The 12274-nt window shown below is 36.8% G+C and overlaps 1 protein-coding gene and 1 non-coding gene across 3 annotated transcripts in view; both read left to right on the top strand.

The window, feature by feature from the left end:
* Nucleotides 1–12274, top strand: part of LARP4B (La ribonucleoprotein 4B) — an 81833-nt gene that overhangs the window by 47816 nt on the left and 21743 nt on the right. For both annotated transcript variants that reach the window (XM_053922043.2, XM_053922042.2), the window contains exons 6-10: nucleotides 106–246; nucleotides 7021–7099; nucleotides 8280–8416; nucleotides 10209–10312; nucleotides 11829–11939. In XM_053922043.2, the coding sequence (XP_053778018.1) occupies nucleotides 106–246; nucleotides 7021–7099; nucleotides 8280–8416; nucleotides 10209–10312; nucleotides 11829–11939 (572 nt within the window). The remainder of the gene's footprint in view (nucleotides 1–105; nucleotides 247–7020; nucleotides 7100–8279; nucleotides 8417–10208; nucleotides 10313–11828; nucleotides 11940–12274) is intronic.
* Nucleotides 577–712, top strand: LOC112296481 (small nucleolar RNA SNORA21). Its single transcript, XR_002973922.2, has one exon. It is a non-coding gene; the product is annotated as a small nucleolar RNA SNORA21 (small nucleolar RNA).

Below are 12274 nucleotides of genomic sequence, written 5' to 3'. Positions count from 1 at the left end.
TTTGCCACCAACTTAAAAAATTAAAGTAACTGCAAATATAAACTGTTGTTTTAAGAGAAAGTTACTCTTTTAACCTTTGCTTTTGGGTAAAATTCCGAATTACAGAATTGGATGTCAACGGTGATGGTGACAAAAGTCATGAGAATGCAGCACTGTCAGAATTACAGGAGCCGGATCAAACAGCCATGAACACTTTGGCTTTGGATCACTCAGAATATGAATCTCTGCCTGAAAACAGCGAAACAGGTAAAGGTACTTTATGGAATCATTGTCACATAGAGTAAGGGCTTATTTTATGTTGCTTTTATTTTTTTAATCCTCACCGGAGGTCTTTTTTTTTTTTTCCCATTGTGTTTTTCGAGAGAGGAATGGGGGGGAAGAGAGGGACATCGATGTGAGTGAGAAACATTGATTGGCTGCCTCTTGAACACTCCCCAGACAGGGATTGAACCCATGACCTGGGCATGTGCCCTAACCAGGAGTCACACCCACGACCTTTTGGTCTGTAGGACAATGCTCCAACCAACTGAGCCTCCAGCCAGGGCTTTTATGTTGCTTTTAAAAATTCAGCTTGTACCCCTTTGAAAAGCACTCATTGGGCCTTTCGCTAATGGCCCACTGAGCCGTCCAGAAAGGGCAGAGTAAAAACACCGCTTTTGGGTGAAGTGGCAGCATGTCATGTTGTTTCTCTTCAATAGGTGGTGTGACAAGGGGTTCAAAAAAAAAAAATTCAGCTTGTAAAATATTTCCTGGCACAATGTGCCTGTCATCTCTTCCTTTGATTCTACAGTAAACTCACTTCTGTGTGGACAGAGATGAGGCGTTTTGGTCAGGGAAGGCATCACGGAAAGAGTGTGAGACCTGAGCGCTTCCTGTAACACAAGTCCGTTGAACTGAGAGAAGCAGTAGATCTGCCATGGGGCAAAATGTGAGAGCACACACAGGGAATGTTAATGTGAAATTGAGAGTCAAGCCCAAAAAAGTTGGGTTTTTTTTTTAAAGGGCTATTTAAAGCTATTTTTAGAAGAAGAGAAGAACAAAGAGAAGAGAGCAATTCTTTTTGGGGTGCCTATGTGGGGAAGGTGTAGAAATGCCTATAGGTTATGGGACACGGAAGTTCACCCCCAGGTTTGTCTCTGACATAATCTAAACCCCCACAGATCTAAGAGGTAGGCTGCATTCTCATTGACAATTGAATGGGGCAGCTTGAGTAGAAGGAATGACTCCCTTAAGTTGGCTAGCCAGAGCTGATGCAGGTGAAGGAAGTGTGCTTAGTCTTTCAGGTGATTCTGTCTAAAGATACACTTGATTTAGAAATGGTATGGAAATAGAAAGCACCCTCCCTTTCTGTGTGTTACGTTTTCACTACCAAACGTTATGTTACAAACAAGAGGTACACAGTAAGCACCATGTAAGTATTTGGCATCACATCTTTGTTTATTTTTCCCCTTAAAGGGTGACATTCATGAAGGCTTTGTCTGCACTGTTGCTAATTTGGCTAGCACTGGCTGAATGCCTCCACTGACCTCTGTAATCTCCCATGGCCCGCCTTGTGCCTCATTTCCCTCCTCACCAATTCCTGATCACCCCAATGATAATTTCATTACGTCCTTCATAGTTGCTTAGCAAATGCTTCGAACTTATTTAAATATAATTCTCTACTTAGTGTGTGCCTATTCCTGAGTGGATAGATATGTGTGGCTGAACAAAACTACATAGCAGTATGCAGTGGTGTCGCTTTAAGTTATAATCACAAACTTCTACTGGGTCTTAGCATGGCCCACAGTGGCCCAGGGAAGTCACCCTTCTGGACACGTTTCACAACTTCTGGTCTCACCTCAGACCAAGTGCTCTCTTCTTTGTTATTTTTGGGAATAGAGCCTCTTGGAACATAATTGTTATAAAATAAACATTATATATTTAAAGTGTATCCCAGCTTTTATATAAGTTTTATTTTCCCTAGATTAAAGTAAAATATTCATTGCATTATAAAAAATTGATTTGTTAACTTCTATTCCTCATTGATTTCTCTATCAATTTGATATGATGTGTGCATATACCTGTAGGACAATCACCACAATCAAGATCAATGCTTCTTTTATTCGGCTTACTAATTTTAAGGTTCATGTTGCAATACTCACAAACTGTTCATTTTTTGTTGCTGAGGAGTATTCCATTATTAACCAATATGTTTTTCCATTTATCTGTTGATGAATATTTGGATTTGTTTCCAGGTTGTGGCTATTGCAAATAAAGCTACTATGCCCATTTATAAGTAAGACTTTGTATGGACACATGTTTCTGTTTCTCTTGGGTAGATATGTACACATGGAATAGATGGTCATCTAGTAGGCATATATTTATCTGCTTAGGAAATGGTGAAGCTGCCCTGGGCAGGTGGCTCAGTAGTTGGGGCATTGTCCCGCACACAAGTGGTCCCCAATCCTTTTGTCACCAGGGACTGATTCCGTGGAAGCCAATTTTTCCACACACCAGTTTGGGAGGGGTGGGATGGTTTTGGAGTGGTTCAAGTGCATTACATTCAAGCTCACCTCCTGCTGTATGGCCCAGTTCCTAACAGGCCACAGACCTGTACTGGTCCACGGCCTGAGGTTAGGGACCTCTGCCAAAGAAATGGTGAAGCTGTGTCCCGTAGTAGCTCCCTTTGTGTTCCCACCAGCAATGGATCAGAGATCCAGCTGCCCTATACCCTCACCAACACTGATATAGTCATTCTTTTTAATTTTAGCCATTCTAAAAGGTAGGTAATAGAGTCTCACTGTGTTCTTAATTTGTATTTTCCTAATGCCCAATGGTGTCAAGCACGTTTTCATAAGTATCTGTCTTTAAGTGAAGGGCCCATTCAAGTCTTGCCCATTCTCTTGTCGGGCTGCTTTATTATTGCATTTTGAGAATTCTTTATATGTTTTGGACACAAGTCCTTATCAGATATATGATTTGCAAATACAGTCTCCTAGTCTGTTGCTTGTCTTTCTGTTTTCCTAATAGTTTCAGCTTTTGAAAAGCAGAAGTTTACAATTTTTTTATATAGTCCAGTTTATCAGTTTTTTTCTTTTATGGAACTTGCTTTTGGTGTTGTACCTAAGAAATCTTTGCTTAATGCTTAGTCACAAAGGTTTTCTCCTAGAAGTTGTATGACTTTAAGTTTTATATTTTTTAGGCCTATGGACAATTTCACGTTAATTTTTGTATATATTATGAAGTATGGAGCAAAGTTATTATTTTCCCCACATGCGGAAATGCACCATTTGCCAGAAAGGTTTTCCTTTCTCCACTGCACGCCTCTGTACCATTGTCAGAACCATCTGTCCATACGTATATGGGTTTATCTCTAGCCTGTCTCTTCTGTTCCATTGATCTGTTAGTCTGTTTTGACAGCAGTGCCACAGTGTTTTGATTACTGTAAGTAACTCTTAAAAACAGGTAGTGTTAGCCTTCTCATTTTGTTCATTTTCAGAGTTATTTTGGCTTTTCTAGTTCCTTTCCATTTTTATACAAATTAGAATAAGCTGGTAACTGTCTATAAAATGCTTTTTATTGACATTGCATTAAATTTGTAGCACAATTGCAGAAAATCAACATCTTAACATAGTACTCATGAGCAAGGTATATGTTTCCAGTTGTTTAGGTCTTCTTTGATTTCTCTTGGCTGTGTTTTTTTGTTTATATGTTTTTTAGTTTTCAGTGTATTAGTCTTTCACATCTTTTGTCCAATTTATTCTTAAGTATTTATATTTTTTTGTGTTATGATTTTTGAAAATTTAATTTGCAATTGTTTGTCATCAGTAGATAGACATATAGTTAATTTTTATAAATTGATATTATACCCTGCAAACTTGCTAAGTTGACTTCTTTGTTTTAGGAACTTTCTGTAGATTATACTGGATTTTCAACATAGATGTGAATTTATCTGTGAATAAATTCAGTGTTATTTCCTAGCCAGTCTGGTATCTTTTATTCTTTATCTTGCGTGATGCACTGGATAGATCCTCCATTAAAAGGGGAGCAAATGTAGTGAGTGCAAACATCTGACTGATCTTAGTGGGAAAACAGTCTTCATATTGAGTGTAATGTTAGTGGGGGGTTTTTAAAAGATTTTATTTATTTATTTTAGACAGAGGGGAAGGGCGGAAGAAAGGGAAAGAAACATCAATGTGTGGTTGCCTCTCACATGCCCCCACTGGGGACCTGACCTGGCCCACAACCCAGGCATGTGCCTGTACAGGGAATCAAACCAGTGACCCTTGGTTCACAGGCCATTGCTTAGCCCACTGAGCCACACCAGCTAGGGCAATGTTAGTTATTTTTACGTACATGTTAATGAGGTATCTTTTGTTACTATTTTCTGGGAACTTTTATGAGGAATGGTTCTTGCAATGTGTCTTGTTTCTCCTCCGTCTGTGGTGATGGTCATGTATATTTTCTTTCTTAGTGTGTTAAAGGTGAATTATACTCATTGGTTTTTCAAACATTTAAGCAAACTTAAATTCCTGGGATAAGCCTCACTAGGTCATGATGTAATATGCTTGATAGATTGTTGGATTAGATTGCAAAATTATGCTTAGAATTTTTACATCTGTGTTCATGAATAATATTCATCTGTAGTTTTCATTTGGAGATATTCTTTCCTGTTCAGTTTTTGGATGAGTTTATTATTTCTTCCATAAATTAAAAATGAAGCCATGTGGGCCTAGAGGTTTGTTGGTGGGAAAGTTTTAAGCTACAAGTTTTGGGGGTTTAATTATCTTTTTACATAGGGCTTCTCGGGTTATCTATCTCTTTTTCAGAGAGATTTGGTTACTTGTATCTACCAAAGATTTGGACCAGTTCATTTAATTGTCCAAGTTATTGCATATGAGCTGCTCATGTTATTCTATTTATCTTTTTAATCTGTAGAATCTATCACATCACTCATTTCTGTTACTGGTAATTTATGTCTTCTCTTTTTTCCCCTTAATCAAACTGGTAGAGGTTTGTCAATTTTGTTGATCTTCCCAAAAAATCAGTTTGGTTTCATTGATTTTTCTCAACTGTTTTTTTTTCTCTTCATTTCATTGATTTTTTCCCCCTAATCTTTATAATATACTTTCTTCTGGTAACTTTGGGTTTAATTTGTTCTCTTTTTTTAGTATCTGATAAGACAAAAGCCATTCCTTCTTTTGTAATATAGCCATCTAGTTCTATAAATTTCCTCTTCAGTAGTACTTTAGCACAATCTTACAGATTGTGATGTGTCTTTCTTTTAAAATTCAGTTCCAAATTCTTAATTTTTTATCCATTCTGGAGGTACTTCAGAAGTATTTTGTTTAGTTTCTAAATATTTGGGGATTTTCCAGTGAACTTTCTTTTCTTGATTTCTAATTTAATCTCATTGTGCTCAAAGGACATACTTTGTATGACTTGACTCTCTTTGAATTTAGTTAAATGTACTGTGGCCCAAAGTATAGGCAATCTAAATGTTCCTTTTGCACTAAAGAAAAATGTATTTTGCTGTTGTTATGGGGGTGTTCTGTAAATATCAGTCAAGTCTAATTAGGTGATAGTGTTGTTCAAGTCTACTATATTCTTGGTTTCTGTCTACTTGTTGTATCCGTTATTAAGAGAGTTAGGTATTCTATTAGTTCTTAGATTTGTCTGTTTCTCCTTGTAGTTCTCCCAGTTTTTCTTCATTTATCTTAGAGCCCTGTTTTAAGATTACTATGGTCCCTTGATAAATTGACTCTTTTATCATGATGAAACAAACTTCTTTATTCCTGGTAGTAGTATATCATCTTCCATCCTTTTACTTTTAACCTATTTGGGTATTTATATTTAATAAAGTACATTTCTTAAAGGTAAAGTAACAGTTGATACTGTGTTTTCCTTTTTAATAAAAAGTCAAATATAATGATCTCTGCCTTTAATTCCAGTGTTTAGAACATTAACATTTACTGTGGTGATTGATATAGTTTGGTTTGAGTCTCTCATCTTGCTATTTGTTTTAAAACAGTTTTAAACTCATAGAAAAATTGAGAAAATTGAGTAGAGAGTTCCCGTAGACCAGGCATCCAGTCCCTTATATTCTTGACATCTTACATTATTAGTATGATACATTTGCCACAGCATTGGTATATATTACCTATTCCAGGATACCACATTACATTTAGTTTTCATGTCTTCTTAGGTTCCTCTTGGCTGTAACAATTTCTTAGACTTTGCTTGTTTTAGATGACCTTGATAGTCTAGAGGAGGACTGGTCAATTATTGTGTATGCTACTCTTCTGTTTCTATTGGAATCTGTTTAATGTTTTTTCATGATCATACCAGTGGTACGGGTTTGGGGGCAGGAAGACCACTGAGGTCTTGTGGTCTTTATCCTATCGTGTTAAGGGTACATAGTATCAGCATGATTTATCACTGTGATGTTGACCATGACCACCTGGCTGAAGTAGGTTTATTAGGTTTCTCAACTGTAAAGTTTCCTCTTGAAGATCTGTTTATTTAGTGTTCTCAGTAGCATTCCTGTGACTCCGCAATTTCTCACTTGTGACTTTAACTGTCTGGAACTTTAAAGGCTTGTTTATAAGGCTCTTGTGTAGAAATTGTGGTCCTTACAGCCTGTGTGTTTATTATCCCCATCCTTGATTTTTTGGCCTTTGTTTATCTTTTCCTTATTTTGATTCTTTCCTTTATATTTTATCATTGCTTTAGTATCTGTGTTCTTGTAGGCTACCTGAAATTCTTTTTGGAATTGAGACAAAGCATTAAATAAACTTGTACATATTATGTGTTAAAAAGCACCCGCTAATCTTATACTCTGATTAATTTTCAAAACTGTGTTTCTGTTTGGGGGAGAAGGGGTTGTTTTTTTTTTTTTTTGGTAGGTAGAATAGCATTGTTCTTATGTTCTATACACTAGATGAATTAATATATACTGAAAACATTAAAATTGTTTTACTGAATTATCTACCTGGTAAATTTTAAGACATTTTTCCTGAGTTGATTATTACTTTTATGTAGGAGGAAATGATTCTCAACCAGAAAGCCAGGAAGACCCCCGAGAAGTACTCAAAAAAACATTGGAATTCTGCTTATCCAGGTAAGGACGGTGGTGGTTTTTCTAGTACCTAATACCTGTGATGTTGTCCATTGGTTTTTATATACAGATATGAATTTTACATAGAAGGAGTATGTATCTGTTACTGTCTATGTCTGTGTAATAGGAAATCTAGAATAGTGAGTAAGTAACCTTTGACATGTTGGAGAACTGAACATAATCCTCTATGTCAGAGTTCCCCAGAATTGTCCACAAATTCATCTTGATGATCATTATCCTAGTTGCTTTTTGAAATTTGGATTCCTGGGCCCCACTCCATGCCTTAGGTTTTCAGCACACTAAAGTCTGAGAACAAATTCCTTATACTAGTTCTCAAAATATGCCAAACATAGCTATAGTAAATTGTTTTATTTATACAGCACTCATATTTTTAGGTGTATTTTTTCTCCCCTGGATAATACCTTTTCTATTCGAAAGTAGAATAGAACCTTTAAAGTTCAAGTGGGAGAACTGGACAAACAAGAAGATGGGATTAACTGTATTTTTTTTTTTTTTTTTTTGAGTGAGAAGATAACCGGTTGGCACATGTAAAATTTTCTATCAGTATTGGTGATTTTTCAGGTTTTTCTCTGGGCCTGCTTTAATACTTGAAAGTGTTCATCATAGACCAAAATACCAGGAAGTAGCTCATCTTCACCCAAATTTACTGGTAATCTGTGACTTACCTTGTGATCTGTAGGTCATGTTATGACAAAGTTTCCTTCTTTTTAATCCTGGTTGCTAGAAAGTGCTGGGAAGCCAGAGTTGGATCTGCTGCTTTTCTGGCAAGTGTTTCTGGCAAGACTGAACAGCAAACACTTTGGGCACCCACCTTTCCTGCTGGTCTTTTCATATTTTTCTTATTTTATTGTCCTTTCAGGTAGATTTCCTTACTTTAAAAAATTGTATTTTGAATAAGCTACTTAAAACTCTTTAGAACAGATAAAGTGTAAATACATTTTGTGAAGATTTACTTTCTCGTTAGCTTTGATTGTATAAAGTGCAGTATACTTTCAGTTTTGCTGTTTCTGCCTCCCCAAATACCTTTGACCCAAGGCAAATAAGAGGTGGGATTAGAACTCAGATTTAACTAGCTCTGAAGCAACATCATGTTACAATCATATTCTTGCAAGGCTTTCACTTAAAGAGGTGTTAATTAAGAGAGATTGTCTTTTTTCTGCAGGGAGAACCTTGCTAGTGACATGTACCTTATATCACAGATGGACAGTGATCAGTATGTGCCAATCACCACAGTGGCTAATCTGGACCACATCAAGAAGCTCAGCACTGACTTGGACTTGATTGTCGAAGTGCTGAGATGTAAGTGAAAAACAATCTAGGCTGCATTGTACCTGGTCTTCGCAGCATTTTTCTCACTGGTGTGACGGTTAGATCTACAGCCATTCAGTGCTAAGGTCTTTCATGGCAAGTGAAGTCTTCCCTGCCATCTGGGCCTTTCTGACCAGCCCCCAGGTTTGGTGGTGTGCCCATGGCACTGGGTGTTGATAGGCTCCATAACTGATCATAGGTCCAGGGTGTGGAAAAGGCCAGGGGAGAGATGACAGAAGCTGTGACTTGAATGAAAAGTTAAATAGTGGTATTTAGGATAAAGGAATACCACTAAAGTAGTTACTCCCAAATTTTACCTTCCTGCTTAAGTTTTGTTGAAATTGTGTTTTTTTCTTAAAAGGATTTTGTGAGTGAGGTTGTTACCTAGACATTTGGCAACATCAAAGGAGGGTTTAAACAGGTACATCAGAGACCCACAGTGATTCAGGAAATGTGGATATTTAAAGAGTCATATGCCGTGTCACAGATGTAGTTTGCTGGTGACCTGGTTTGCTTTGCAGATCGAATTTTGTACAACCTAACCATTTTATTTTATTTCTAAAAACCATTTTGCTGAAGTATTGACATAGTGAACTGTGCATATTTAAATTGTGCAGTTGGATCAGTTTGGACATATGTATGCATCAGTGAAACCTTTACTGTGGTCAAGATTACAAACACGTCCACCACTATCCAAAGTTTCCTTTTGCCCTTTGTAACATTTTCGTCCCTCCCCTCCTACTCAGCGTGGCTTCAGTGGGAATTAGTTTTATGTTAAATGTATGATATTTTAGATTTTTTTAACGGGATTATTTTTAGTTATAAGAATTTACTTTTTATAATATGGTTTACAAGTACCAGATGAATAATTTCTGTAGCCTCCCTTCTGAGGACTGCACTACTGAGCAGTTCCGATGGCTGTTCTTCACAAAGAACACAGTGTGATGTGTGCCCCCTGCCCTACCTAAATATTTCTAAATGATAGGACATTGCCGTGCCCCTTTCTCTAAGTTACTGCCATGACTTTTCATCTGAATCTTCTGCAAAAACGTTTTCATATTCTCCCTGAATTAGTTATACTGCAGACAATCAGTGAAGATGTTTTTCCTTGTATTTGACTAATAGTAGAAAAAGATGAACATCTTACCTTGCAAACAGAGTTGGGTTCTCTGTTCCCAAATTGAAAGTTTTCCTCTTATTTTTCTGTTCCTAGGCAAATGTTGTAAGGTCATTAAATTATTGAAACACATAATAAAGAAACTGGCAGACATAATCCATGAAGTTTGAATTCTAAAAACTATACCACTCTTTCTTGAGTTGTGCTTTTTTTTGCGGTGGGGGGTTGTAGTTCACTTACAACAGAAACCTATTTTATGTGTCAGTTGAGTTTGGTTCCATCTGACCTACTTGCAACTTAATCTAAAACCACTTTACTTCTTTTGAATTCAAGATGAAAAGTCATAATAAGAAAATTATTTTATTTTGGGGGCTTGTAGAAAGGACTTGTAGAAAAGCCATTAACCCTGAATTGTAAAATTGTAATTGTTAGTCGCTCTTTAGAACCTTATATGACTTTTAAAATTCTCATCTTCTGTAGTTTTGAGAAATGTAACATGCAAGATTAGCTTAAAACCTTTTACTAGTTTACAGTTGTATACAGGTTTCTTTAATGTGTTTAGTTACATAGTATAACATCTCATTGGAGTATTTATATTATAATAGAATGTAAATGATTGGTTTGTTTTAATAATTTTTTTACTATTCATTTTTCTTCTCTTTATAGCTTTACCTTTAGTACAAGTGGATGAGAAGGGAGAAAAAGTAAGGCCAAATCAAAATCGTTGCATAGTAATATTACGTGAAATCTCTGAATCCACTCCTGTAGAAGTAAGTCATTTCTCCTCAGAAGGCTACTTGGATTTCTGTTGTGGGTTTTTTGCTTACTTCTGTGCTTTTTGGAGAGTTTATTATAAAGAACACATATATGCAGTAACACTTTTTTTCCCATGATTTACATACTGATAGTTACAATGTGATTCATATGTGAGAGTGGTTCTCAAATTTTTTGGTCTCAGGACTCTACTACACACTTCATATACCTTTTAAGAAATAATGGTGATTTTAGTATTTAGAAATAAAAAGAAAAGATTTACATATTTATTTATTAATAATAATAATAAACCACAGTAAAGATAAAGAGCATAACTTTTTAAAGCAAGTATTTTCATGACAGGAGGGACACTGCAAAGAGTGCATGGAGTACTAGAGTAGCTTGTTCTTCATCTGAGCTGATGGGACTGCATCATTGCAGATGTCGTCACAGTAACAAGGCAAAGGCATCTTTTTTATATAAATGGAGTCTGGGGATCATAATTTGAGAACTATTGATTTAGGCAATAATTTTAGGAAACCACAGTATTTGATAGTTTGAGTCATGACAAGTAACCTACTCTTACAGAATTGCTCTAAAATCTGTGACTTGTCCAATTGTTTAAACCAAGTTGCATTGTGTAGTAAAACACACTGATGGTTGTGCCTTGAGAGAATGAAGAAAAGTCTTCCTATAGGAGCATTGTAAGAATCTTTTTTTATTTGATCGTTTGAGTTTTCTCATTATGGGGCATACCTGGTAAACTTTGAATGGATGCCAGGCATTTTGGACTTTATTGGGTGCTGAATATTTTGTAGTCCTTCCTCTGAATATTCTTGAGCTTTGTTCTGAGGTTCAGTTGATGGACTTGGAAGCAGTTTGATCCTTAGGAGTGTTTGTTAGCCGGGAGCAAAGCTGCTTTTTTGCTAGAGCTGATTTCCCTATGCAAACTGAGGCAGTGCCCTCTGCTTGCCTTGCAGAAGGCCCTGGAGGGGCTGGCCTGGGCTGGTCTGGTCTTGTCTTGGCTCTTGGCTCTGCTCGCCCTCCCAGCACTGCAGCCTAGAAACTCCAGGCGTGGGCTGTGTTCTCCCAAGCTCACCTGTGCTGCACAGCCTGAGGTCCACTGTCTGAAAACTGTTATTCCATGTATTTTATCTTTTGTTTTTAATTGTTTATGTTGGAAGATAAATCTGGCTAATCCTGGCCAGAAGCAAAAGTCCAGCTAATTTTTAAATTTCTTAAATTACAACCCATCCCCACCCCCGCTGGCTATCAGACTACTGTTAAAATAACATGGTATTTTCACATTAATTTAGCTTAATGGTATCTTGGTAGTAGAGAAAGCTGTCAGTAAGTTGTTGGACTTATTTTCCTGGAAGCCACATTGAGCCATTTTCAAGGAAAGATTTACTGGATATCAGTATGTTACACGCTGTCTAAGAATCTATCTTAAAAGTATGCAACATATTCATTTGGTGAGGACAAAGGGTGGCATGGTTGAGAATTAATTTCTAACCTTTCTATTTCCTGTAGGAAGTAGAAGCACTATTTAAAGGAGATAATTTACCAAAATTTATAAACTGTGAATTTGCCTATAATGATAATTGGTTTATAACATTTGAAACTGAAGCTGATGCGCAGCAGGTAAGCTCCTCTCCTCCAAGAAGTACAGAGTTTGCCAGTACTTAACAATTAGTACACAGAGGGACTAAATTTGGGCATTGAGATTACTATTACATCGCAGGATTAAGTTTGAGTATGAAGTGCAGAGGAAATCAAGCTGTAGAAACTTAAGTAGGTATGTGTGTGTGGACAGTTTTTCTAGCAATATTAAAAGGCTGTGACACGATAGTCTAAGGACATGTAAGACAAGCAGCCCAGGACAGTTAGTTCTGTTCTTACATCGGGGCAGAGAAGGGTTGTACCCTGAATTTAATTTTCACTTGGCATCACATGTGTTACAAGATACTTGAGAGGGC

The sequence above is a fragment of the Desmodus rotundus genome, chromosome 4 (genome assembly GCF_022682495.2).
Source record: "Desmodus rotundus isolate HL8 chromosome 4, HLdesRot8A.1, whole genome shotgun sequence".
Classification (NCBI taxonomy): Eukaryota; Metazoa; Chordata; class Mammalia; order Chiroptera; family Phyllostomidae; genus Desmodus; species Desmodus rotundus.
Note: the sequence above shows the minus strand (reverse complement) of the source record. Positions and strands in the feature narration are given on the sequence as shown.